This window comes from Fringilla coelebs, assembly GCF_963513975.1.
Source record: "Fringilla coelebs genome assembly, chromosome: 2".
Lineage (NCBI taxonomy): Eukaryota > Metazoa > Chordata > Aves > Passeriformes > Fringillidae > Fringilla > Fringilla coelebs.
In genome coordinates, this window is record NC_140029.1 from 64,298,069 (window position 1) to 64,325,983 (window position 27,915).

Sequence of the window (27,915 nt, forward strand, 5' to 3'; positions counted from 1 at the left end):
AGCTCCTACTGGTGAAGTATTTCAGTAAGGAAAGGATACCCGAGTGGCTGTTGCAGTTAGGGGAGTGAAATTCAAAGTGTTTTCAGTTTATGTTCTTTGGACCTATGAAGCCCAGAAGCAGCACTTGGAGTTGCGCATCTGGATAGCCCACGTTAGCAATAAGGAAATTGTCATTATAGGTATAGCTATACTTTTAATTATGCAAAAGGTCTATGTGCTTAGAAAGTTTTGCGTGCAAGTTGGATAAATGCGTGTATTTTATAGGGTATGCAGGCCCATATGCAGAGAAGCTCCTTTGGGAACCCTATCTAAGTTTTCAAGAGCTTAAGTTACCTGATTTCAATAACACAGATACTAGAGAAATGGGAATATTCTCTCTTTTTGGATGCTGTATTATAGCCTGATACTTCTTCTAAATCTCTAAATCTCTTGCTCTAGCAAAGGCCTTGTATTAAAGTCTTCCACTTTCTCAGCATGATATGTGAGTATTAGGCTCATACAAAAGGCACTTCCCACCATGAAGTTACAACTTTTGAACTCACTTCTGTCTGCTTGTACTGTACATTATATGTGAAGTAACAGTTTCTAGAGGGCAAAGAGACCCATTTTCACAGTGGTATTTTCTTCCATACAGAGGTCATCCAGCTACGTGTTGTACCTTTTCATGAAATCTAAAAATGCTTGTTCTTAAAACAATTGAAAGACTCGATTAAAAAATTTAAATGCAGTAAGACAGTATTCCTTTGTCATTTCTGTGTTTACCCTATTTATTTCTTAAGAACTGTGATTATGACTTAGTACAAGCAAAATGGGATGATGGCTCTGATGTGTGTTGTTTGTATTTCCAGCCTGTGTTCTCATAAATTGGGAAGTTCATTCCTGCAGTCTGCCAACCTCTGAAAGTAAATGGGGTGCATGCAGATACACAGAATTCCTCACAGGCTGAAGCATTTGGACTGTGATCAGCATGATGCTGGATGATGCAGCCCTGAGGTGCTAACCAATGTGAGTATGCCTGGCAGGAGCTGTCCATGAGTCAGACACAAAAAGAGATTATGGCAAGCGGAGAATGGGAGCAGCTCATAATATTTTGGGGGTTAAGCAGTAATGGGCAATTACAGCATATTACTCATACTGAGATTACAGATGATGTTTGAATGTAATGTTGGCTACCAGTGTCATCCTGGTACATACACAATTTTCTCAGAGAATATTATATAAATACTGCAACGCCCCTACTGCAATGTTAGCTGTACCTTTCTACCAAATGGCAGTTTCAGGACATTTTGTAAATACCCAGAAATTATGCCCTTTTCAGAGTGCACCAGTCCCTGAGCACATTCAGCTGCGAGATTTCTGCTTAGAAACACTTGCTTTTTCTGTACTGAGGGGCTAAGCTTGCACCAGATGTGAACTGTCACAGCACTCTGGGCAGCCTCATAGAATCCATCATTGAGGTTGGGAAAGACATCCAAGATCATGAAGTCCAACCTTCACTTCAAAAGCAAGCTGTTGCACACTGTCCTAACACGACGTAGATGTTTCTGTTGCCTCATTTCATCCCCTGTGGTGTTTTGCTCCTGTTCTGTTGTTCCAGAGGCAGGAGGCTGTAGAGATTGTGTAAGTGCTCTCTGCTAACCCAGCCATCACCGTGATGAAGGGTTGTACAGGAGAAAGGCAAGATGTAATTTTGCCAGGAGCTGGGTGCTGCTAATGAAGGGCCTGCGTCTCAGTACTCTCACAGGCAAAATTTCTGCCCACTTCAAAAGTTTTGACCACATATATTGCCTTCTGTACTGAATTCTAGGTTGATACATCTTGTTAGCTGAATTAGAACCTATTCTGGAGCTTCTGGTTTCATTCTTGACTGCTGGTAGCTTAGCAATTAACTCCAACAGGATGCTGCTCTGAATGTGAGGGATTTTTTTTAGACAAAGAATTTTTCTCTTGGATTGGCATCCTACATCTCAGACCCCTATCAGAGCCAGCAACAGATATATTTGTGTCATATAGAGCTGAAAGTGGGAGAGCCAGTCTCCTGAGCTCTGAATATTTCCCTCATTTGAGGACAGAGTAAAATGGCCTCACCCAGGCTAATAAACACAGCTCAGTGTTTATCCCTGATAAAACATATCCAAGTTAATTCTTTCCCCTATATCTATGCTATCAAATGCTCCATTGCATATTCCCAGGCCTTGATCCTCTTTTTGCCCACAGGCAAAAGATTGTTGATGCCCGGGTCACAGTAGATATTAAGCAATACTTCTGTCCAAAACAAGCTCAAATGTCATTGTGAATAGTTTGCTCAAAGAGTAGTTTTTTCCCAAACCCTACAGATGAGGGTGCACCAGGGTTAACACTGCACAGCTTGGCTTGGCTCTGGTGGCCCTGTGTTCTGGTGGATGCATTTACCAGTGTACAAATAGCCCCCAAGCCTGTTATGTAAGCCCTCCATGACTGCAGGTAATCCTCCAAGCTCATAAAAATTCTGGAGTGTTGTGTCTGTGAGCCCCCAGACATTAGGATTTTTCATGGAGTAATGAGTTGAGAATCTCAATTTCCTTAAAACACAAGAGCTGGTGAAAAATACCTCTCTGGCACTCAGCTGGGCTAACATGAAAAACATACCTTAGACTTGATTTGTCTTTGTACCTGTCAAATAGCAAGAAGTTTTAAGCAAAGTTTTAATTACTTCTAGCACAAAGGAAAGTTGAAAATGCTGATTGCTGTTAAGGGCTGTGCATTTCAGCGTGTTTCATATTTTCTTCCCAGGGGACAGATCTAAAAGTAGAGTACTCAAGAGCTGAAAAGCAATTATATATTATACAAGATGTTTAAAACAGCTTCAAGGCCATTTTGCCAATCTCTTTTATTATCCTTTTTCTCCTTTTTTTTTTTTTTTTGGTGAGAGGCTAAAAACTTGGTCTTAAGGACAACTGGCTCCTTTGCTTGCTTCCTTCCAGGGATCTGGCAGGCTGTTGGACATTCCCTCCTTTCCTTGCAGTTACTAATTTTCTAATTAAGTCTCTGTGCCTGCCCCTATTAAATCAATCAGAACTGATTCAGTTGCCACTGATTGCAGTGGGAACAGGCACAGGCTTTAAGGGCCAGGTTTGCAGGAAAGCTCTGCATCTCTAATTGGGGCCAGGTTTCCAAAGGAAGTGGCAATTTTGTGCAAGCCACTGCGGTGGGAGCTGCTCCCAACCCTTTTTTTACCATGCTGGCCTCAGCTCTGGATGTAGAACACTTGAAGACTCTGCTTTAGAAACTTGGCACAGCCCCAGTCAGTGTAATAGCAATCAAGAGCTGTCAGCAGTCTGGGGAGAGGCAGTTGACACTTGTCCTGTTGTCTGGATGAAGCAGAGGGTTTGGTGAGTGCTTGAAGAACATAAAGTCCCTGAGGTCTCAGGGACATGTCTGAAGTGCTTGTGGTAGTAGCCGGGTGAGAGAAGCAAAAGCTGCTCATCCTGAGTGCAGGGAAGGGTTGAAGTTCTGGCCTGTGTTGTGTTTTTGTGAACAGTAGGGTGTTTTCTTTGTTGTGTACCCGAGTCATCACCAAGTTTGCCAGCTGCTGTCATCAACAGTGTTGTTTCCAGTGAAGAGTCAGGCTTTTCCCAGACCAAACAGTCTTTTATTACTGAGGAACAAGTGTGGCAGTATGTCATCATATCTATCCCTCATTGCTCAGGGACCAGTAAAAGGAATCTCATGCTGTGCCTTATCAGAAGTATAGGTTTGCTTTATTCACTGCTGAGGGCCCTGGTCTATGGGAGCCTGCAGGGCTTCCCAGGGTTAGGCATTTTCTGGTGAAGAGAGGGGCTGCTTGGTGTCCTCCCATAGTGGAAAGAATTGGCTGGCAGAAGCAGCTAAACCTGCTGCTAACCTAGTTAATCTCCTATATATCAAATAATTTATGCAAGCTGAAGTGTATATAATTATTTTAAAAATAATAGGATTGCTTAGGATATTTTCAAAGTAATAAAACTGAAACGTTATAGTTGATATGCATCCTAGAGAATAATTTTTTTAGTCAGTAAAGGATAATTTTGTGATTTCCATGACTGAAAAATTCTTTTTGTTCCTACAGTAAACAATATACTTGAATGCATACATGTTTGTTGCTAGGTTGTGGCAGTAATGCAGATATCTAAACTAACATTTTCTTCAGCTACCTGTTTTTCTTCTTACTGAGCTTCTTCTGGATCTTACTGTTCTTCCTGCCAGCTGTTGGACAGGAGTGCTTACAGACTTATTGACTCAGGTGAGTCCTGCTACACTTTTTTTATTCTTCTGCAAATCTTACTGCTTTATAAGCATTTTATTCCAGCCCAGTTGTTACCAAATTGCAGATGTTATCTAATAGACTGTATCTTCCAAGAGGTATCTACAAGTAGAGGAATACACACACCTGTTTACATGTTTGCTGTTTTGTTCAAATGCCAAAGGAATACTCGGAAGTTTTGTCTCTTCAAGCAGTCCCCGTGCTGTAACAAAACTTGCTGAGATATGTGAAATTTATCCTGCAAAGCTGTGGAGGCAAATCTTCCCATGAAATAAGCACCAGACCTGTTTACTTAAAGTCTTATTTCACCTGGACAAGTTGGACAAGTTTTTAAAAACAAACAGGTGCACAAAAAAATGCTGAAGCAACTCTTTGTTTCTGATACATTCTGAAATAGACTACTGTTGTGAAATCCAGAAGCAGAAATAGAATAGCAATACAAAAGTAAATAGGGACAATAAAAAGGTGTTGTCTATAGAAGCCTGTGAATAAGAGTGAATAGTGGACTTTTTTTCTCCACTGCATCCTGTGTAGTCATTTCATATTACACTGAAAGGCGATATTTTTTTCAAAAGGATTGGCAATTAAATCCATAAGATATCATTGAAAGGGACATAAAAGATTATGTAGTTCAAACCCCCCTGGTGTGGGCAGGGACATATTTCACTAGACCAGGTTGTTCAGTACTCTCTGCAATTTGTCTTTAAACACTTCCAGGGATGGGACACCCACTAGTTCTCTGGGCAACCTGTTCCAGTGCCTCACTACTCTCAGAGTGAGGAAATTTTCCCTATTATCTAACCTAAACCTACTATCTTTCAGCTTGAAGCCATTTCTCATTATCCTGTCACTACATGCTCTTGTAAGAAGTCCCTCTCCATCTTTTTTGTAGGCTCCCTTCCACCTGCAGGTACCTAACTCATCTGGGCATCAAGAGGACTTGTAAATAGAAAGCTTTCTTGTATGGTGATTTGCAGGCCCACAGTTTTCATCTCTCACATTCGAGCTGCTGTACTGCAGCATGGGGAAGAGAATTGTGGATTCTTCCTTTGCTGGAGTATTGCTAATCATACAAAAGAGTCAGTATGGCTGAGATTCAAATCTGTGGGCGAAATCAGTCTCTGATATAACTATTCATCTCAGTGAAATTGCAGCAGGCTTGATTAAAATTGTCATGCCTGGTAAATGTAAAGTACCTTAATTTTTAGACTGCAGTCACATAGGCTTATGCACTTACACTCATTTTTATTCAAATGAGACATTTGGTAGAAATTCAGTGTTACAAACACATATACATGATTTCTCAGAATTTCATACAATTTGGTCGGAAATCTTACAATATGACATTGTTCTTTTCAGCAGTTTCCTTGTACTGTGCAATATCAGATGGCACTTGCCAGCCTTTTTTATTTTCCCTCAAGTACTATACTTTCTAAAAACATTTTCTGTTTCTTCCTATGGCTGATACCTGAGGCATCTGCTCCAGCAGTGAACAGGGACCTGAAGAAAGGTATGTCACCAAGCATCAGTTTCAAATTGCAGTCCTGATGTAACAATCATTTCTGTATTACATGTAGAACATACAAGGGTCCTCCTTGTGACACGAAGTCCCTATCAGCTAGAATTTGGAGAATATTAATTATCTGAGAAAAGATTTAAGATAACTTACAGAAACTTGTCTAGTTTAAAATGTTGTACAATATATAGGAGTTATCATCAGTTTAATCTTTGTAGCCCTTTGCCTGTAAAGTCAAAGTGTTTCAACCTTTTACACCAACTGTTCCTATTTCACGATCTGGGACATTTGAAACAGCTCTTAGCACAAAGGAGCAGAAGCTATTCTAGGTTATTTTTTTTCTGCACAGTTACCTTGTAGGTTTAAAGTCTGATGTCTTGGGACCTCATAAAGGTCAGAGCAAGTGCTCTGTGAGAGAGATCATCTTCTCTGACAGCACAGCATTCTGGTTTTCAGTGCTGAGAAGATGAGGTCTGTGGTATGTCTGATGTTCTTCTTTTCTCTCTTCTTTGGACCAGCAGGTAGGAGCTATCTGTGTTCAACATTTGGAGTGAAGGATTGCTTGGTTGCCTGCTGCTTCTGAAATAGCTGTGGAAAGCTGCTCTCTAGAGCTCTGGAATCTTACGCCTATTGCTAAAGAAGGTGGAGTAGTGGGAGGACAAATATACTGTTGACAATAAACTGTAATAAGTGTAACTTATTTCATGGCTCCTGACAGTGCACTTGTATGTATGTGTATAGAGTCAGTGTGTGCAGACAGAATTGTCATTGCATCTTCATATTATTAGATTTGTGTAGTACTCACAACTAGCAGTGAGCTGGTTATCCTATCTATTGAAGTAATGTATATTTTTTCCTTTAAATACTGGAAATAGACCTCTCCTTCTCAAGAAGGGGAGCTGATATAACTGAAACAGAGCTGGTTTCCTGCATTGTAGTCAACACGGAGTGCATAATAATTAGCTTAAGGGTGTATTTTGTTCAGTTTTTCAGTAGACATTTATATGACTGTGGGAAGAAAATTAACATTTTCAATTTGTAATTTTAGTCTAGTGGCAAAATTAAAATTATACATTTTAAGGTGTAGACTGTATTTTCAGTTGCTTGACCTTTGGGCTGTAATGACTTAATTCCTCCACAGCTGTGGCTAAGGAGCCACACCTACTTCTGTAGGGACTGAGCATTTGTCTGGGACATCATCTTTTTATGGCAGTTCAGAATGCTGCTGCTTGCAAGTTAAGGTGCTGTGGCCCGTGCACATGTTCATAGCTTGCCCCTCAGTGAGATAAAGTGTCTTCCATTAAACTGTTTTCATTTAGATTTGAGTGCTACTGGGACAACTTGAGAGAAACTATGCAACTGCTGGTGGGTCAGAAGAGTCACTGTGGCTCAGGTGTATCTAATCACATGCCCAAACCAGGTATCCCTGCTCCAGCCCTGCAAGATTCCAGTCTGCTGAAAGTGCAGAGGGCATGCTTAGATCCCTTTGGGCACAGAAGTGATGGCTCCAACTGTTTTGGAGGTGTTGATGTTCTCACTCGTATATGCCATAGCGTATTGATGTACCCAAGGTAAAGGTAAATATTATCAGTGCGGAATTTTTCTCTCTTGGTTGTAGCAAAGTGTTTTGGTTTTGTTTACTTTGTATAACTTCAAAATATTTCACAAATGTCTTTTGCCTCATTAATACAACCTCTGTAAGTTTGTGTTTGTACCAGCCAGATGTTGAACACTAGCACAGTGACTTAGCAGCACTTTCCTGAGATGTCAGTGGATGCCTTGGGTTCTCATATCTGAAGAACTGATCCTCCATGTCAGACTGTAGAGAATCAGTAAGTCTTAACCTCCATGAATGGGGCATAGGCCTCAGGTGTACTGTCGTGTGGCTGAAGTTTGGCAAATTACTGCACATCTGCTGCACTGCTGTAACCATGCCATGAAAGCACACAGCAAACAAGGCAATGTCACCTTACATATCTTCTCCTCTGGGCTGAACTAAAATCTCCTCCTATTTGCTCCAATAGGAGGATATCATCACTTGCTGTGAGGTCACTAGAATCAATTCAGACTTAGGTCAGGAGTATTAGCCCTTGATTCCCGGTGATTAAGAGTGATTCTAGCAGTATTTTCCAACAGAGAAGTTTGTACTGGAGCCCTGTGGGTGGAGCTACTTGCTTGTTAAATTTCTTTTGCATTATCAACTCAGTATAATTTTCTGGTTTTATGCCAGTTCCAGGCTTCTGTGTTAACCAAAAACAGCTGCTTTGCTGCATTTGAGTGATGGATGGAGTTATGCCTTCTGATAGGCAATTTCTTAAACATTTTGGGTTCTCAACAAAGGAGAGAAGCTCTCCACTGAAGGTAAAATCCCATAGATCAGTTCAGAACTGAACCCTGAAATCCTGAAACCCAAATGGTGAGCCATTGTAGCATTTGTGGTGGGAAAGAGGAATTCTAGCATTTCACCACTGGCAGCAGTTATGTTTCAGAAAAGTGAGGGGCAGTGTGGAGAGTGTGTGGTGGAGCAGCTCTTTGGGAAACAGAGCCAGTGATTTTTCCCAGATCCAATCTGAGGCCCACAAATTAAAGGAAAGATTTCCATTGGTCCTATTTCCCTGCATAAAACTGTGCATGGCCTAAGCCAGCAGTATTAGCAATAGCTATTCCATGGATTTCTGAATGGGGCAGCCTGGCTGTGACTGTCCTGAATGGATGCTGCAGAGCAGGGGAAAGCTACACTGATGCTGCCCTCATGTCAGATTTTTTCATCTTTATCCTACCTTCTTTCTGAGATTAGTTCTCTGCAAATAAACACTTCTTAAATCTGGAGCCTGAATTAAAATCCTTGTAAACCAAATGCAGGCTTACTTATCTATACAATAGCTGGTGAGATAAATCTTCTTGTTTGAAGACAGGTGGTTCCCACAGATGTTACACTGCTTTCAGGCTCAGTCCCAGGAAGGATGGTTGGGCAGACCCTGTTCAGCTGAGGCATATTGTTGAGCTTTTTTGCGTATCTCACCCTTTCACAGGCATTTTATAATCCTTTTGGGTTTCTCTAAAACACAAGTTTAGCTGTGCAGGTTTTAACAGACAAAATACACAAAACACATCTTTTCCTGTGCCTTGGGCCGCCCTCAAGCTCATCTAGAGAGGAGCCCCTCCGTTTTGACCACATTAACATAAGTGCATAACAGCAAAAGCAGAAAGAGCACTTTTATACTGCATTCATCAACACATGAAAAACAATCTACCAGGACCAGTTCTAGGGTTGTTCCATTACATATCACAAAAAAAAAAAAAATTGTCTCTCTGCATGCTGGTGCTTTTAAAGCTGCTGCTGCTGACTAAAAAGCTGTTTGCATTGCATCTGTCCATTAAGTACAGATTTCAGTACGTACAGCACCAAGGTGAACAAATCAAATGTACATTCACACCACAACCAGAGAACTGTAGAGGACACATCTGCCTGAAATTCTCACATCTCCACCGATGTCTTATTGTTGTGGTCTATATTCAAAATACCAAGGTCACACCATCATTTTTTCTGTGAACTTGATCACAATGGTTTGACAGTAATCTTTGTGTTAGTGTAGTATTGACAAATTACTGCTATAGAAAAAGTGTATCCCCTGACTGGGGAATGCTGAGCCCTGGTTGAAGCACCGATCTGACACTCAGTAGCTCAGTTTTTTGTTCTGCCAAAGACTTGCAAAGCAGCCTTGGCTCACTTTGGATGTATTGGATATATATGGATGTGTTCATACTGTCTGGTTTAGCCCCTAAGTTAGATATAGATGCTTCCTAGTCCAAGTTCAGAAGAGACCTGAGGGCCATATTCAGGCTGCCTTTTATACAAGCTCGTATTGCTATCACAGCTGCTGGCCAGTCTGACAGTGGTTTGAATAGCTCTCTAGTGAGCATCTCAGTTACTGTCAGAGTCCACAGAGTCCATGTGCTTTTGCAAAGTGGCCTGAATACAACCCTTTGTCTCAGCTCCCTCATCTATAAAGCAGGGACAGTAGTAAACCTCAGCAAGACTATGGGGAGATGTTCAGATCCCAGTGAAGAGAACAACATGGCTACTTTTATAGGCAAAGATGTACTGTGCTATTTACAACAAAAGGGGGACCTGGTTTTAGAGGAGTTTGTCATCTGCAAGAGCTCGCTCCTGGTAAAGCATCCAGAGTTAAAAAATGGGATGTAAAAGTTAGCAGGAATACACCCTGGCACCTGCAGCAGCATTTTTGTGTAGACTATGCTGTATTCCAGCATAGCTATTTCCAGATGGCACTGTATTTTTTAATTTCCCCTTGAAGTTGACTGCTGTCACACATATATATCATACAACAAAGATGTACACAAGGGTGAATTATTGCCTGTTCTTTGTTGTACACGCTTTCCCAAACATCTGGAGATTTATTTATGTAGCATTTAGTCTTCCTCAGAAGAGAATCTTTGCCTGGAAAAACAGTATATGCAGCAGCTACAGAAGATAAGGAGAAACAGAACAGTATGGCTAATAATGAGAACACCAACAGCAAAAATGTACAGGGTTTTGTCACAGTAATCCTGAGGCTGATGAAAAGGTGGGATGAAGTTTGGCAGATACACAGAAAAAACCCAGTAGTTCCCAAGAATGAACCAGAGAAAGAGGAAAAGGCTGAGGGTTAGATGGACGTAGTACTTGTGAGCATTCTGCCTCCAGGGATACTCGTCATCGTCATCATCATCAATCACAACAGACTTGGAAAGCAGCTGCCTCATCCTGGTTGAGTCGTACAGCAGGAGAGTCACCTGGAGGCATTGGGGGAGAAAAGGGAATAAGTAAAGTGTCTGCAGAGAGTCTGAACAACTTCTGGCCACTGCCAGTCTTTGGGTCAAATTAAATTGGGTGTGGGAAAACAGTGTAAGAGAAAGCTAAGGAGCCAAAAATGAGGCAGGTACTGCTGGAAAATAATGCATTTTTTCCTTGTAGGTTATTCACCAGTGGGGGTCATACATTTGAAAACAATTGCTGATAGAAAGGCATGAGAACAGATTGTGTAGAGAGATGGCAGCAGCTCCCACGCTGGAGACTTTTAAGAACAGATTACAGTAACTGCTAAATGACTTAAGTAGTGTAGTTCCTGCCTTGTAGTGGGTAGATTTTTCTCTTCTAACTCTATTTTTCCATGGTTATAAACTTGGATCAGTTTATATCAAATTATGAAGCATATAGACTATGACTTAAACCTCAGAGAAATTGCTTTAGATACTTGCAATGTGTTGTTGCCAAATTTTCTTCAATTAAGTGCCATTTTCCCAGATTACCCTGTTCCTGCCTTCATTTGAAACTAGCAGAGAAATATGTGGAATGCCATGATGCCAGGTGGTTAGGAAGGTCTGGTATACAGGGAAATGCGGTAGGACTCATCAGTGATGCCTGGATTTCTCATTTAGTCTTGACAATACAAAGAACACAGCTAGATTCACTGGGGTTCTCAGTCATGTTCTCTTTCACAGAGTTATGATCTATGCTCATTTTTCTGCTTGAAATGAAAGAGAAGAGCATCCTTCATTTTACACTCTTCTTTCTCCAGAACACTGGCCAAGGAAAACCTGTTTGGGTGTACATTTTTCCAGGCTCAGATTTTATTCCATGTGCCCCATTTTCAATAGGAAAAGCTTAGCAAGAGAATCCAGAGTTTTCTCTTATTCTTACTCTTCCCTGGAAAACTGTTTGGTTATATATAAATGATTAAATATTTGTTCACAAAACCAACTGGTTTTCCAGACCAGATGTTGGTACCAGTTTTTGAGAAACACAGTTTAAAGTCCCAGCACCAACGTAGGCAAAAAAATGGTGTTTCCACTGATGTCTTACATCCAGCTGAGCAGTTAAAGCAACAGGCTTGCTCAAACTATCATCTTCTCATATGAAAATTTGTTTTACACAGACTCATGAGGCACAGGAGAGTTAAACCTGCCTGGCCAGTGGCTTCAGGGGGTCTGCATGAGGGTGCCTGTGGCTGGACCTGAAGCCTGCTTCAGTCCATTTAGCTTTCAGCTCAGCACTCATGTTCTGTCAAGCTCAGCAGTGAGAGTGGAGTTAAATGGCAGATGAGTATTGGGTTTGAGGCAGTCAGAGAGACCTCCCAGGTAGATTTATGAATCTCAACTGCATCTAAGTACTTCACAGAAAGTGCATTTAATTCTTATGGATATTGCCTTGCCAAGCGTGATTGAAGAAATTGCTGGCAGTTGCTCACATTGTTACTAGCTGCTGAACATATATTTATGGAGCAGCATGGCATGAATTCAACAGGCCTCTCTGGGTGCTCTAGAATGGTTCAGTTGCCTTGGTGAACAGTTACCATTGCTTTTTAAAAGACTGGAGATGGTAAAGAAATAGATGAGGAGTCTACAGACTGCACAGATCTGGGCTAGAATGACTTGCTATTAGATCATGTCCATCACAGGACAGCATCCATTCAGACTTCATCCTGCACCCATTCTGTGACCTTTTAACTTTCAGAGCACAAACGAGGGCACTGCTGGATGAAGTCAGTGCAGTCAGTGAACAGAACAGAGGACAGAGTTCAGATGGGCAAGAGACTTGAATTTGGCTGCAGACCAAGCACTGAGATACCACGTGAGTGAAGCTAATCAAGTTCTGACCAAATGCATTGCCAAACTGCAAAATAAGCAGTCCTGCTGTCAGCTGAAGTAAAATTCAAACCATTATTTGATGTCAGCATGAATATTATCTGATGTTTGCCACCTTAGTTATAGTAAAAAAACCTGACTTTTAAACCAGAAATAGCTAAGAACGAGTCAACATTTTTATGAAAGTTTCAGTCCACTAGCCTCAAAATTTCCTTTCAGTTCTGCTCTAATCTTTTCAAAACTAATATTAAATGAACCTTTGATTATACAGATAAGTCCACTGGTGTGATCGAATGACTAAGCAATTGCCAATAAAACTCACAACACAGCAAATTTCTTGTAACAAGATTAAGCACTTACTTTTTTTTTCCCACTTTCTTATTTACTGACCAAAGGTCCTTGGAGGGCATGGTTCATATCTCATTGATGTACTGTGTTTTTTTGGGTTACCATTCTGAAAGAGTGCAGTGAATGCAGAGAACTGCAGAGGAGAATTCTTTCCCCTTTCTTTCAGTCCTGGCAAAGAAAACAGGCTAGAAATGTTGTGGTAAGGCTCTTCATGCTCCCTAAAGGCCAGTTAAAACCATCTGCAAAATGACTGTCAGAACAGGGTGGATCCTTTGGAGTCAATGCAGAGTTATATAGCTTTAAAGTGACCAGGGTTTATCACAGGTATGAAGGTGCCTCTACTTGTCAAACTGCCAGACTGTGGCTCAGCAAAGATATAAGTGAGCACAGTCCCCTAGAAGACAGACAGTTGTGGTTAGAAAATGGTGCATCTAGATTAATAAGCCCTGCTGTGTTGCAGGGATATATTTACTTTGGAAGGAAGTGATTCTGCTGCAGTCATTTACTTCTGGCCAGGTCAGAGTGGGAGTAAATTGAACTTGTGAAGGACTATGTACAAACACAAGCGGTTTTATAGTACTCCCAAAGCAAGGAGAGTAACTTAGCTTTTTGTCCTGTCTGTCTGAAAATAATGGAGAAAGATTTGACATGCTTGGAAGATTGCTTGTGGAAAAAGGACCCCATTTACCACAGACATCCATGACAAGTAGTCATTTCCCTCAGTAGGGATGGTAGCACAGATGCTGTGGTGCAGGAGAAAGTCACACCACAATGTGTGGGACAATGCTGAGCTCATTAGCAGCTCACTTGACTGACAGGTGCTTTTGGTGCTGGAACAAGCACAGCCCGATCCCGTAGCTCTCCACTACTGGGTGCATGTGGCTGTGTGGAGCTAGCATCATGTCTCAACTAGCAAGTCAAAGTTGAGTCACACAAAATGTTTTTCACACACAGAAGGCACATTACCTTTAAGCTGCCAATCACACCACCCACCAACAGATATAAGGGAATCAGTGGCTGAACTGGGCAGTCTTCCAAAAACTTCATTCCTGAATGGCAAAAATGGATGTTTGTTATCTCAAGTGACCAGATATTGCAACAAGCTGTACAGTGAGAACTATAGAGGCTGTAAGTAGAGTGTATTGCTTACACCCAAGACTTGTATCCTGTGTTGAAATGGGGGCTGAATTAAAAGGGGGCTGCACCTCCCACTAGAGGAGTGAGGGCCATGAACAAGCAAAAGGCAGGAGAAAGAAGAGAGAGCAAAGGCAAAACTAACATTACCATTTTCTGGCAATACTAATTGCAGCCACATATAGAGGTCACTAGTTTCAGCCACAGCTCTTTGTTAAATGAACCATTGATTGAGCTGGACAGGAAATTTTCATCAGCGGTGGAAAATTCACTGAAAATCAAAACTACAAAAAAGGAATTCTGATAAACTTCCCCCAGGATTTTCCTGCTCATTAGTTCCTATGAGTGTGGCATGTTCCTGAGTCAGATGCCTGGAAGCATGGGAGCCAATACCCGTGGGTGCACCTGGAACTGTTTTAGCTTTCCAGGCAGCTGATAGGGAGCTGTAGAAGCTCAAGTTTCCAGGCTGTTTGGGTTGCTGAAGGATAAAAGAATTGGTTGTTATGGAGCTGAGGACCCTGGCAACCCTCAAATCTACTGCAAGAAAGAGAAAGTTGGGTAAGTTTTAGGGAAGAGGGTGTATGGCTGTGTGAGGATGTTGCTGGCAGTAGAGACTGAAGCTTGTGATACAGGTCTGTGGCAGTGAAACTCATCTGTCCAAATATAGATGTCTGCAATGCAGGCATCCATATGTGAACTAGTTTTCTACACTCTGAAGTCAATAGGGAGAAACAGGCACTTGTAAAATTCAATTCATTTATCCTAAGATAGGCATTTGAAATGGGTTGGGTGAGTTGGTTCCTGAAAGCACTTCTGTCTCTCCATGGCTATACAAGGAATCCAGATAGCCAGCTGTAGATACCTACAAGTTAGCTGGGAGGAATCTCCCACTCAAGTCTCTTACCCAATGGCATCTTCAGAAATTTTAAACAGTTCATTACACTGTAATTTTATTGGTATTGATCCCATGTTTCAGGGCTTCAACAGATGAGTTGCACAGGGTAGAAAGGATTTTCTGTTTTCTTCTTGCTATATAAATAGATTGTGAGGAGATATTCTGACTTCTCTCTGAATAAGTGGAGTCAGCTAGCTGCAGGATACCAAAAGGAATGTGCTAGTCTTACTGCTAAACATCTCTCAGGTGAAATGTCTTGCCTCCATTTTCAGAACCACACTAAATAGGAGGAATTAGGAAAGAAGTACCAGTGGGTTTTGGTTTGGTGGAGTTTTTTGTTGTTTGGGGTTTTTTGTTTGTTGTTTTGGTTTGGTTTTTCTTTTCTATAGCTGTAATCCTCTTTAGCTTGTCAGTTTGTCCACCAAATCCACTGCTATGGCTGGTCCAGAGCATTGCTCATGTCCTGAACCTCTCCTGCACTCTTTGCATGGCGTAATACAGATGCTCTGGATTGTGGTTGCTTGCTACAGGTCTGACTTTAGTCACAGGACATGGGACAGTGTTTTGTACTCTGCAGTTTTGTGATCCTCTGTGTGTAAGGGCTGTGGACTCTTCTATTCTAAGTATTTATTACCAACCTTTGTATAAATGAAAAAGGCTGCACTTAGATGGATTTGGACTCTCTTCCCTTTCATTCTTATTACAAAGCTGTAATTTTTTGTCCCCTTTACCGCTATGTAACATTGAGACCTGCTCAGATTCCCAGCTTTAGAGGGGTGGGCAGTAGGGAAATTGTCACAAATTACATCACGTTCATCAGAAAGCTGCTGCCAAGGTTTCCAAAGTACTTGGCCATCTAATAGACTGCCACAAAAGCAGCTGGCCTGGGATCACTGGGAATATATTTCAGTTTAGGAACCTAGGCAGTTTCTATTTCCAGTGTGTTAACTGAGATTTCAATTTAAGGGGAAAAAAAGGTCAAGAAAAAATGCCTTTCTTTTTTTTCTCATGCTGCTCCGATTCTCTTTCCCAGACAAATCTATTATGGAATCCTTTCATGTATATAACATGACATCAGTCAGTTTTGGGAAGGATTTGAGTGACAGACAGCGGCACTCTGTAGGTTTTGGGAGAATACTGCAGACAGCTATGACAGTGAAAGAGTAGGTCAAAGCAGGTGACACAGTAGTAACTTTAAAAATACACCCCAAGGTGCGAATAGGAAATGTGGACCTACAGTTGACAGATGGGCACTGGTATTTGTTACACTGAAATCAGAAAATGTGCCAGTCAGTTGTCACACAGCGTGTGTTTGGTTTATCTGGGAGCACCAAAACTAGTTGGAAAACATCAGTGCTAGCTCTTCTTTCCCATTAGCAACAGATATGTTCTCCTTTGACTGCTAGAAATGGGATATATGGCCCATGAGAGATCAAAGATCTGCTTCTACTGCAGTGCTCCCTGCAAGCCAGAGCAATCTGTGGTTCAGAGTGAAAAGCAATAGAGCCTGACCAGAACATGGACCAGCACAGGAGTCCGTATGAATGAACCAAAGACCTGTGCAGGATCAGACACAGCCTGAACAGCATCCAAAGAGGAAAAAGCAAGAGATGGGAGGCTTGGGAAAGCAGAGGTACTTACACATTTTACCTCTTGGCTACCACAGAACAGCACTGCAGTGGGATCCAGGACACAGGGTTCAGCAAGTGGAAAGAGCACTTGTGAGCAAACAGGGCATGAGCTTCTCTAAGGGCACCATTTGGGGCAGTGCTCTGGCATGGCCCATAAAGGATTGCTACCAAGCAAGTGTCCTTGTGACTCATGATTATCCTTGATATGAGTGGTCAATACAGCATTGGCCTCTTGTAGCTGCTTTGCTCTTCTCGGCTGGAATGGCTGAAGTACACCCATAGGAAAGGAGGGCTGCTGTATATCAAGGCTGATCTGCTCTTTGGTGCCCACTACACAACTTTATTCCTAATGGGAGGCAGAGACCTCAACATGCCAGGCCATTTTCAGGTGTTCCTCGTGGATGGCTGTAGCTGTCATCACTTAGCACACACCTCAGTTGAGCCCTGACTGTGAACCTTACACTTGGATCTAGGTGCTGCAGAGAATTTATTTTGAAGTAATTGCTTTTGGGCGCCATTTTATCAGAAAGCATATCAGCAAATTAGAGGACTGGCTGAAGGACTGGAATGCAAGGAAAGATTGTTTGAACCACTACTGCTAAAGCACAAGACTGGTTCCCACATAAAGGCATGGAGTGTGAGATTAGGCTTCAGACAATTCTCAAGAGCATTTGAGATTGGAGGAATTGTTTGGTGTTATGAGTGTGAGGAGTAGTAGTGGGTTAAATTTGAACAGGGGGCAATTTAGGCTGCTTATTAAAAAAAAAATGTCATTAGCTTTCAAATGTGATTTAGCTACCCTTGGGAATTCTGTAGATAAAGGTACTCTGGACAACATAGAAGAATGGGTTATTGAGAGTAATCCTTCACTGTCCCGGAAACTAAAAAAAAAATTAAAATAAATCTCTATATCTTTGGAGTGTTTGGTGAAAAAAGGGATCTTTGCCAGTAAAAGTGAAAAAGCTGCTAAACAATCTATGGCTTATGTGATGTCACCAGTCTGCAGCTTGGAAAATATGCTGAGTCCTTTTCATGCATCTTGAATTATACTGTGATTTACAGCATTATCGAATTCTAAGAGTGTATAATTTTAGCATGTAATTATTACCAGGGCTGCCTGTTATTAATCTCTGAGTTTTAACAAGTATTTTATCTTACAGTTTTCCTCTGTAGAAAGCAAGAGCCAAAATGACTGGAGGCACATCAACAAGTTTTTTTCTGAGATCATGGTAACAGAATATTATCAGAAAATCATAGGGTTTTGGTTGGAAAATAAATATCTGCATTTTCCTTGACATTTTATTTTACTAAAAATACCTCTGCTGATATGGAGCTGCAGGAAACCAGTATCCTCTGACAACACTGCATTATAGTGACATTATCTCTTAATTTCAGTAAGTTGTAGGGGAAAAAAGGGCTCTGTGTGTGATGCAGGAGATATCCAGAGCTCCAGGCTAATATCTTACCATAGGCTTTCCCCTTCTCACTGATCTTAAAGATACTGTGAAATATTCCTGAGAAATTATACTTTTAAGTGGTCAGATTCCAGACCTGGATTCATTTCCAGAAGGCAGGATGTCAGTATGCATGGAAACCATGCCACATTTTGTATTATACCTTCCCATCCCTATTTCACAGTTCAGGCATTTTCAGCCTGGGGAAAAGCTAAAGCTAGAATCTTCTTAAGGGATAAATAGCAATCTTAAGTCATGGATAAATATAAGAGCAGAAGTGTTGAGATGTAGCAGTTCAGTCCATTTCCCTGCTTCCTAATTGCTCCCCAATCCCTCGTTAGAACTCCCTGGTTCCTAATTAGGACATCCTAATTGGAATCCCACCATAGTCATGAGTGGTACTTTGAAAGCCCCAGATTAAGGGAATGGCACCAGCCTTTAGCTGAACACTTATTATGTGGGTTTGGATAACTATTCATGCCAATGGACCAGGCACCCCAACTGCCTTAAAAGTCACCTCATGTCAAGGCAGACACCTAAGAGAGGGTGTGGGAGTTTCACTCTCAGGAACATCCATTTCCCTTAACAGCCTGCAAGGACAACACACAGTGCTTAGCCTGGCTGTGGATGCACACAGTCCGAGTCTAGGTGGGATGCAGCTTGCCCTCAGCATCTGCATCTAGAGTTCCTTTGGACCATCCTTCATGAGGAGCGAGGCACCAGGTGAACAGCTTCTCAAAGACAAGGGTTTGTCAAAGACAAGGGCTCTTGAGGACTTTGAATTCAAAGTGATCTGGATACACTGGGAAATGGCATTCAAAATCTACAAGATAAAAACTGATAGAGCCAAACGCTGTGTGTAGGGGAGGAAACTTCGAGGTAAATAAAAAACAAGATATGTCTGGTAGGGAGCAGCACTGCCAAAAACCATCTGGGCTTACAATGCATCATAAACTAAATTGAAGGAAATGGGTTGGTGCAGAGAGACCATGTTTCATTTTGAGGTGTGTTTACAGGAATCCTTCATGTTAAACAGAGGAGCTAATTACTCTGCACTGCTCGTTCCTCAGGTCTCAGCTGGAGGCCTGTGTTACATCATTCTTTTATTAATAAGGAAAAGTACTTACATTGCACAGAGGTCAAAGGAGGGAGGCAAAAATGGAAAAAAAAAAGAAAAAAGCTACAGAAACAGTGACCTGTGAGGTCAGGATGAAAGAATTAGGTTTTTAAGACCTCTGGGAAAACAAAAGAGAAGATGGAGCAGGGTTATAATAGCAGCCATCAAACAGTTCTAAGGATCTCTTGAGCAGGACAGAGACCAATATGTTTTTGTGACCACAGTGGGCAGGACAGGCTGTAATCTGTTCAATTTGCCATAGGGAAGATTTAGGCTGGATATGGGGAAAAATATTTTGTCTTTGAGAGCAGTAAAATGTTGAAATAGTGTCCTTGGGAAGCTATGGGAATTTCCTTGAGCAAGGGCAAGTTAGACATCTGTCAGGGATGATGTGAGTACATGGGCCTGTCTAAAAGCAGAGGTGGACTGGTGTCTCCACTCAAGTTTCTCAAGTGGGGTTCACAGCCCATATGGGGGATGTGAAAGGCCCAAAAGGAGCAATGAAGTGTTACAGAACAAACAAAGATCTATGTTAATGGTAAGGGAAAGGTGATGCTTAAGAAAAGAGGGGCCTTATGCAGTTTAAAAAGGTATAAAATTCTGCAGCTCAAAGGATTTTCCTTTCTTAAATATTTGATCTTGAAATGCTACTCACAAATCCAGCCTTCAAGGGGTTATACAGAGACAGATCAGCCAAAAATCAGGTCTGGCTTTCAAAAAGGTAGAGAAATAGCAGCCTACAACATCTTTTTTTCCCTTCAAGCGCTATGCTTCTACAATTTTTTGCAGTGTAGTTAATAGAGGGATCCTGAGTAATGAAATCTTCTCATACGTCAGATTCTGAGCTTCCTCCCACATACAAAGCTGGGTTTTGAGGTAAAACATGCTGGAGGGGTTTTTAAGATAAACAGGGTCAGAATTCAAGTACTCCTTCCTTCCTGATAGGGAGCGTGGGCTGAGATTCTGTCTGAAGCTAAAGTACCAAGACTGGGGTTTAATAGTTGGAAACCCTGAATTTTCCAGTTCCTTTCTTCCACCAGATATGTTAACCTGCCACAGAGTGCCAGGAAGTTTCTATTTTCAATTTACTTTAGTTGTCAACTTACCTATGAAAGTCATGGACAGTGGTAAGGCAAGGAAAGCAAGGAGCCCAAATATAAAGCATGCTGTGAAGGAGAAAAGAAAGACAGTGTTATTTGGGCTAGTTCAAGTTTAGAGGCCAGCATTTCCATCCAGTTCTTTACAGATGCTCTGTAAATCCAGACAATTGTGTAGGAAGAAAAACAGTGCACTTGATGGGGTGGGAATATCACCTGCGTGGTGCAGCATTTGCAGTGATGAGACCAGCACAGGTTTTATCACTTCCAGGATGCAGTGAGAGACACAAACTGCTTTTGCAGCTACTGCTTGCAGCTTGTCTTAATCCAAGGGCAAGGAGTCATCCACTGCTGCCTTATCCTGCATCCTTTTCAGAGGCACTGCCAGGCAACTGTGCAGTAGCAAGTAATTCTGCATCAGCTAATCCATGGCAACTGATGAGCCGTATCTGTTTGCTGAGCAAATAGCAGCTTTAATGCCATTCCACTTACTTTTCACTGATAGCTAAATAAACTGTCTTTATCACAGATGTGAATAGTTTCTGGCTGGTCTAACTCCCTGACCCGGCTTAGCTCATGAGCACAAAGGCAGCAGCCCTGCTGTAAGGAGTGGGATTTGTCATTGGGCTAGATCAGCTTTAAGCTGTGTGGAAGGATGCTCCTAGGGGTGCACACAGACTCTCCCTGCAGGTGAATGGACCTGAGGGGCTTACCTAGAGAGTTGCTGGTGTATCTGAGCCCTGATGTTTCCCCTGCACAGCCAGGTGCTGCAGAGGATGAGTGCTTACCTTCCTGGTGGGTGAGGGACACTAGCATCTAGAACAGTGTGAGCAGCCTGTCTCACAAGAGCTGTCACCTCTGTGCCTAATCGTGAACACTTGGCAACATTAAGTGAAATGCTGCCCTGCCAAATGAGAGTAAAATATAATGAGGACATTCTGTGGCAAGTGTCCCTTCAGAGCCCTCCCAGAAATGGCTCAGGCTGCAAGTGGATGCTTAAGGGTGCCAAAGTGCAGGTGGGCATAGGTTACAGAGGGGCCAAGAAGAGCAGGGATAAGAAAAGGAGTAGGACGTCTCCTTGGAGGCTTGCAAAAAAAATCTTGGAGCAAGTATTTGGAGTTGGCTTGGGACCAGCCCTTTCCCCAGGTGAACTGTGTCCTGCAGTTCCCCATGCCAGAGAACTGCAACCTCTGCAAGGTGCATGGTGTCCCCCTGGCCGTGCAGGAGCAGGGACACTGCCAGCACCCTGCGGACAGTGCCGCTCTGGAAAATTCTGCAGCACTGCCAAAATACCACCCTCAGGCTGCCTTAGAGAAAAAGGACAGCATCACTGCCTCTGTTTTACAGAAGGAGAAACAGAGAGGACATAGCAACAGCATCAAAATTCAGAGCAGATCCACCAGGCTTTCTGACTCGCAGACACTTTTCATGGGAACGCACCATCCCCCACATGCTGCTCGTGTTTTCTCCACAGAGAACCAGGATCTTACACTTGAGAGCTTGAGAGACATCTTTCTCAGAAGTAGCATGTTTGTTATCTCCATGACCTGGGAGAGACTTGAGGGTATTTTGGGTTGAAGAAAACACTTCTCTTCCTTTGTGCCACCCCCTCCTCCTTTCTCTGTCAGCCAGTCTCCCTCTCTCTCTCTCTCTCTCTCTCTCTCTCTCTCTCTCTCTCTCTCTCTCATTTTTGCTCAGACTCCTATCTCTTGAGTGCTGCATAATACAGAAATTCTTCCTCTGCTTGAATAGTGTCCTACACTTGACTAAGCTCTTTCAACCACTGACAGCCTCTCATTAGAACAACTCAGCCTAGAGCCTCCCTTTTCACCGCGTGTCACATTTTGTGCTAGCTCCTCTTGCTGTTATCTAGACTATTCTTTCATATCAAGAAGTGATGGTATTGTAAATGAGTTGGGCTTCCAACCTCATTTGTGGGCAAACAGTGCCCACAGGCTGGGCACCCCATTTATCTGGTGCCCAAAAGGGTGCTGCTCGGTCTGCAGGCATTGCACCGACTGCCTGGTGTGGCCACAAGTGCTGTCACTGCAGCGCAGCCCTCGGAGCGACGTCACCCCCTCTGCCTGTGGCTTCGTAGCTGCCTCCTGTCCCTGCCCGTGCCTCACGGGAGGTGCTCGGGAGCCCGGGAGAAGGAGGAGGACGAGGAGGAGAAGGCATCGTGTCATTTGTTCGTTGTGCAGCGCCTGTTCTGCCTGACCCCGGGGAGGGACGCTGCAGTAACCTCTGAAAAAAGCTCAGGGGGCTCATCCGTGAGTGAGGCTGCACATCTGGCACACAGGTGTCCGTGCTTGCTTGTGTCTGACATCTGCCCAACAGCCCGCTTTTGGAGGGGAGAAGTGGGAGGTAGAGACCACTCAGAGCTCAAGAGAAAGAGATAATGGTTCATTAATTCCGCTCCCAAAGCAGTCGCTGGGAATGTATTTACTCATTATCTCCCCATTCAGCTACAGCCTCTTAGGTCTCGAATTGGAGGGGCAGATGCATAGTCTGGGAAGGCTTCCAGATCCATGTTTAACAAAGTGAGACTCTTCAACAATTGCCTACACAACTGGCAGGGCTCTGCAGCCGCTCTCAGTGGCGCTAGCAGCGCTGAAGACTGATTTTCCCTAAATGTGTGGGGGTTTCACAGAAATGCTGCTCAGCCGGGATACACGCATTCTCTGCCTGGGTTTGTCTGGGCTGTGCTGCCCCGTTCTGGTCCGAAGACAAATTGCTTCAGAGGATGGTACTTGCCGCAGGGTAGCCCGGCTCAGCAGAGAGGACCTGCCTGCACAGGTGGGGCTTGTGCTGTTTTTATGTTGGCGATATTGCCTCACATAAAAAAAGGCTGGTCGGAGAAGACCCTGGCCCCATTCCTGGAATAAGCAGTAAAAAAGGGCTGGTAGTCTCTAAAAACACAACACAACCAGGGAAGTGTTTCCAGGCATGCCTGGAAAGGGTATCTGGTATTCCATGAAGCTGGTGTTGGCATCAGGCAGGAGACCTCGGTGCTCTGTACCAGCAGGGCAGTGCCTGCTGGGGCACTGATGAAGTCCTGCTGTGGGATCCTAACGTGCTGGGAAATGGATGGAGGGAAGAGCCCATATCTGGGATCGCACCAGAGGAAGAAGAGAACTGGTGGCTGAATATCTTGCACATTCCTTGAAATCTGTGGTGACAAAAATTAGATCAGTGGGTGCAGGTTTTGGGTGTCCTGCCCAGCAGTACAGTCAGCTGATACAAACCTGCTGTTGGCTGGATTCCCCTTGCCAGGATTTCCCCACAGACAAACACGCTTGAGATCGCTGTTGACATTTTGGCTGTGTGTCATGGTCTCTCTTCTGTCTGATGCCTGATCTTCCACTGGCATGCCCCTGCACTGCAGCTCTCCTCCCAGGCCTCTGCTACTCCCTTGTTGTGCCTGGCCTCAGGACACACAGCCTGCTGTCCCCTGGCATCTGCTTGGCATCTGGAGGCAGTATGGAGGTGACACCAATTCACCCGTGAGCTCCTCAGACTTTATTTTGCTACCATGAGTTTTCCAAGCACTTGAAAGTTACAGATCAGCTCAGGCTGTCCCTATTTACTTTGAGGAGAAAGAAAATTTTCTTTCTTTTCGGGTAAGAATCTTCACAAGATTTTCAGAAGCTATTTATGACTATAAATCTCAATCTACCTACTCTCCTCTGTAGTATGCTAACACAGCTGTAGTGCAAGCTGCTCAGTAGAGTGACAAGCTGTCTGATAATAAATACAGTAATAAATGAAGTGTTTGTTATATTACCATCACTCCCAGGTGCTATTTGTTCTGTAGTCTGTCAGGTCGTGGATAAAAAAAAAATTTTTTTTTTTTACAGGAGATACTACCAGCTTCCAAACAAAGTCTGCAGTTACCCCAGGATTTATCTGCATTAGCAAGCTGAGGAGCAAAACTCTGTGTGCAAATGTGCCAAAGTATGCCCTTTGGACAACACCCTGTGGGAATGCTGCTCTGAAGGGGCCTGACTCCCAGCAGGCTGGGTGTTAGGAAATTTGGGTCAAATTCAGTTGGCAGGGCCCCATGCCTGCTGATGCCCTGAGGCAGGTGCAGATGGCAATACAGCAGCTCTGCAAGCAGTGTCACAGTGTGCTGCACTGCAGCATGGGTGCTGTAACAGGCTGGAGTGCAGATGGGGAGCAGGTATTTTCATCCATGTTTTATTCCTGCATGGCATCTGCAGGCATCCCCTGCAGTACTGATAGTCACTTGGAGAAAAGAAAGAATGCAGCCTGTGAAGGTGTCGTGGTGGCAGAGAACGTCTTAACAGATCTTCTGAGGAACCAGCCCCCAGTGAGATCATATGTTTTACAGACCAGGGATGAGTCTGCCCATGATTTAGGTAGCTGTGATTACTGGCTGTCATTCTGTGCTTTCAAGTCACAGGAAAATGTCACTATCTCAGATGGGATATGCAGAAAAGACTTGAAAGAAGTAACATGAAGGAAAGGAATTAAATCTGTTCAGCTTGGCTGGCCACCACCAAATAAAAAAATAACAGCAAGGTTTGAGCACTCAAAACCAGACCTGTGAGTGATCCAAAGAGTAGAGACATGAGATATCCTTAAGCAAAACCAAAGACTGCTCTGCTCATGAGGCTAAATGCCATAGCAAGGAGATATATTGATGGAATAGTCTCTGGGGATGAATGGCAGGAATCCCATCCCTGGCATCATTTAATCCCTTGACCAGACTAGATACTCAGAAGCTGGAGGATTCACAGTAAGGAACAGCCATTCTCATGGAGGCCCCTAGTTCCAGTGCAAAGCCACCATTTGAGGCAGGGGAAGTGTGAGGAAACTGACCAAATCCCAGCTCAGGCCACCATCTGTTTGCCATGTTCCACCACTCTTTCCTTAGGCAGGGTTGAAAAACTGCAATATAGAACTTTGGTACCCAGATATCAGCATCACACCACCTAAAATTTATGTCCTAGGTGTAGCTGCCTTGGGGGTTGAGCAATATTGCAGAGTGTCTGGCCTGGATTTTATATTACGCCTCTGGATACTGAACTACAATTATGCCATGGTCTAAATTCTGGATTTGGCCCCTTGTGAATAATTTCCAGAAGTAATTTTGTAACAATATTTAGGCATTACATATAGAGCCATTCAGTTTGCTTGCAGTAGACCCAGGGTAGTGGATTAGGCTTTTTTATTCTGGTCGGTAAACTGAAGACTGAATTTAAATTGCTACACCAAGAATGAAAAGATGCTCCACAGGTGGGTTGGCTCTTGGGAGTTATTTAAATACCAGGAGACCAAGGTACAAATGTGGCTTTTGCTGAAAAGGCCTTTGAAAAATAAATACAGGATGATGAGGAAAAGTGAAATTAAGCATCACTGCATTTCATGAGGGCTTGCATTTTAATGAACATAAAATCAATTTTGGATGCATTAGCTGATCCATAGCTAAAGCTGAGCTTATTTTGAACTTAAGCATAATAAGAACCTGAAGATACTTTTCTGGAATGGTATTTCTGAGTTCTTCACACATGGGTAACTTTTCAGGTACCCAATAGAGTGCTTCTGGTGTAGAAGCACATAGGTGAGATCAGAACTAATCCAAATATTAAAAAAAAATTTGAAAGGATTAATTATTCTCTCTCTCATCATTGAAGTTCTAGTGGTAATTTAATAACAGGGAGCGGTAACATTTGGCTTGTAGACACTAGGAACAAAAATCAGAGAAAATACTGCTTTTGACCTTTTAAATTGTAATATTCACCAATGAGTCCAGATCCTCCCTGCATGTCCTTTCTGCAGGATGTGAGGGATCCCACAGGGATCAGTTGGGTCCCAGTTCCATTCCCAGGCACTCATCACTGTATAGCATGCATGCTCTGCACCCCTTGCTTTCCATCACTCCCCAGCCCTCCTTTCCCCTGGGGCAGTGATGAGCATGAAAAAGTGGGCCAGAAAATATCCTCTCCTCCTCTACCTGTGCCAGGTTTCTGCAAGGAGGCCTGAACTGAGCTTTCTGTCCCTTTGGCCTGATTTTCTCTGCCAGGGTGTAAGACAACAAGGAGTTGAGGGATTTAATCATTAATAAAAGTTAATTCTGAGCTTTGAGAGCCTTTCAGGCAAAGCAAAGATCAGGAATATAGAAGACTCCAAGGTAACACCCTAGACTGGCAAATGCAGCAATTAGTGTGGGTAAAGTATCAGTTGGGAAGAGTGGTCAAGGGGTTCGCTGCTTCTTGTATTTGAGTGGAATTGGAAATTGCTACTGCCTAGAAGTGAAAGCAAAAGGCACTTGAAACTCAGAGTGGAAAGGAGATGCAGTCAGCAGGAGTAAGCTGCTTTAAAGCCCATGGATTTTAACCTCCTGCTGAGGACACTGCTTCCCTGGTCTTACAAAACTCCACCTCTGAAGTGTGTTTCTCCTGTGCCTCTGTGCAGCTTGCACAGCCTCAGCCCAGGTCAACTTTCTGCTGCGTTGCTCCTTGGAGAGCAAGAATCAGCCTGTTCAACCAGCTATCAGCTCATTACAGCCCTCTGTGAGCTCCATCCTGGGTGGGGAGAACCAGTTGCTTTAAAACCTGAGCAAGCCCAGGCTCTCATGCAAAAGAACCTCTGTCCAGATAACTGATGCTTCCAGCCCCCAGCAAGGGGCTGTTCATTGGGGACACCCCCACCTGCAGTGGCCCTTGTGCCATGGAGCAGGCAACAGAGGGAAGAATAACCTGTCCCAGATCTCACTGGGTGAAAGGAGGGATATTCCTGATCACATTCCATCCCCAGGCTTGTGTCCCTGTGCCATCACACAGGCTGGCAGCAGTTTTGCTTGGTGGGAATTGCTCCTAGGAGAGTTTGTTCTCAGGCTGGCTGTGCTGCTCTTCACGAGGTGATTTTCCCTGTGGATGCTTCTGCTGCAGTATGTGTAAGGTAACACTTCAGAGAGGAGGCAAACATATTATTTTGCTTAGGCTGTCTGTTGCTGCCCATATTTAGGTACATGGTGATGTTTGTTTGAAATTTTGTGCTAGTTGCTATATTTCAAATACTGCAACAGGCAGCTGTTGTCAGGGTAGAGTTACTGTTGCACACTCCATCAGTACCCAAAATTATCTAGGAAAGGAAACTTCAGTGGAAGATTCAGATGGGACTTGGTACCATTGTGATTCCTTTATGTACTTGGCTTATCAGCAGGGCTGCTTAAATACATGGGGCAATGGCTACCAGAACTGCCTTACCATTGCTGGCAATTTTAGATATGCATCGGTGGCAGGCTTTCTCCAGGCCAGCAGCCATGGTGGTGAGCCTTTTGGGGTGCCTGTGGAGACAGAGAAATTAATATGGTTGTGAGAAGTGTCTTTACCTTACTAAGTATCCTGACTCAGAGTACTCACACATGCTGGCAGGCTTTCACTACCCTCAAAAACCCCAAGCACGCACAAACCCAGCCAGCAGTGTGGCACATCCAGAGACAGATATACCTTCCAGCAGCCCCAGGCTTGCCTGCTGGTGATGATGCTCAAGCCCTGGGGTCACAGGGAGGCTGGGGGAGAAGCATTAATGCCATCCTCCTGAAAGCTATGAAAGGGTCTATCTTCACTTTGATTGGGTTTCGGACAGAACAAAGTATTTCACTGTTATGAGAAAACCCAGGGAAACAGGTGGGGCTTGGTGCACAAACCTAAGCAATAATTGACCAGTGAGCAAAAATGAATTAAAGAAAAAAAGCAGGAGAGAGGATGAAAAGAGTTTTAAGGTCAAGGAGGATTCTGAAGAAGAATATGGAATAAAAACTGCAA

The 27,915-nt window shown here is 43.3% G+C and overlaps 1 protein-coding gene across 1 annotated transcript; it reads right to left on the bottom strand.

The window, feature by feature from the left end:
• Positions 1-10,232: 10,232 nt before the first annotated feature.
• On the bottom strand, positions 10,233-27,412 carry TMEM272 (transmembrane protein 272; the record flags this gene model as incomplete). The annotated part of the gene is made up of 4 exons (XM_084226744.1): positions 10,233-10,595; positions 13,761-13,843; positions 20,132-20,191; positions 27,355-27,412. 4 exons carry the CDS (start codon positions 27,410-27,412, stop codon positions 10,233-10,235), a joined length of 564 nt encoding a protein of 187 aa, XP_084082870.1.
• Positions 27,413-27,915: the final 503 nt, after the last annotated feature.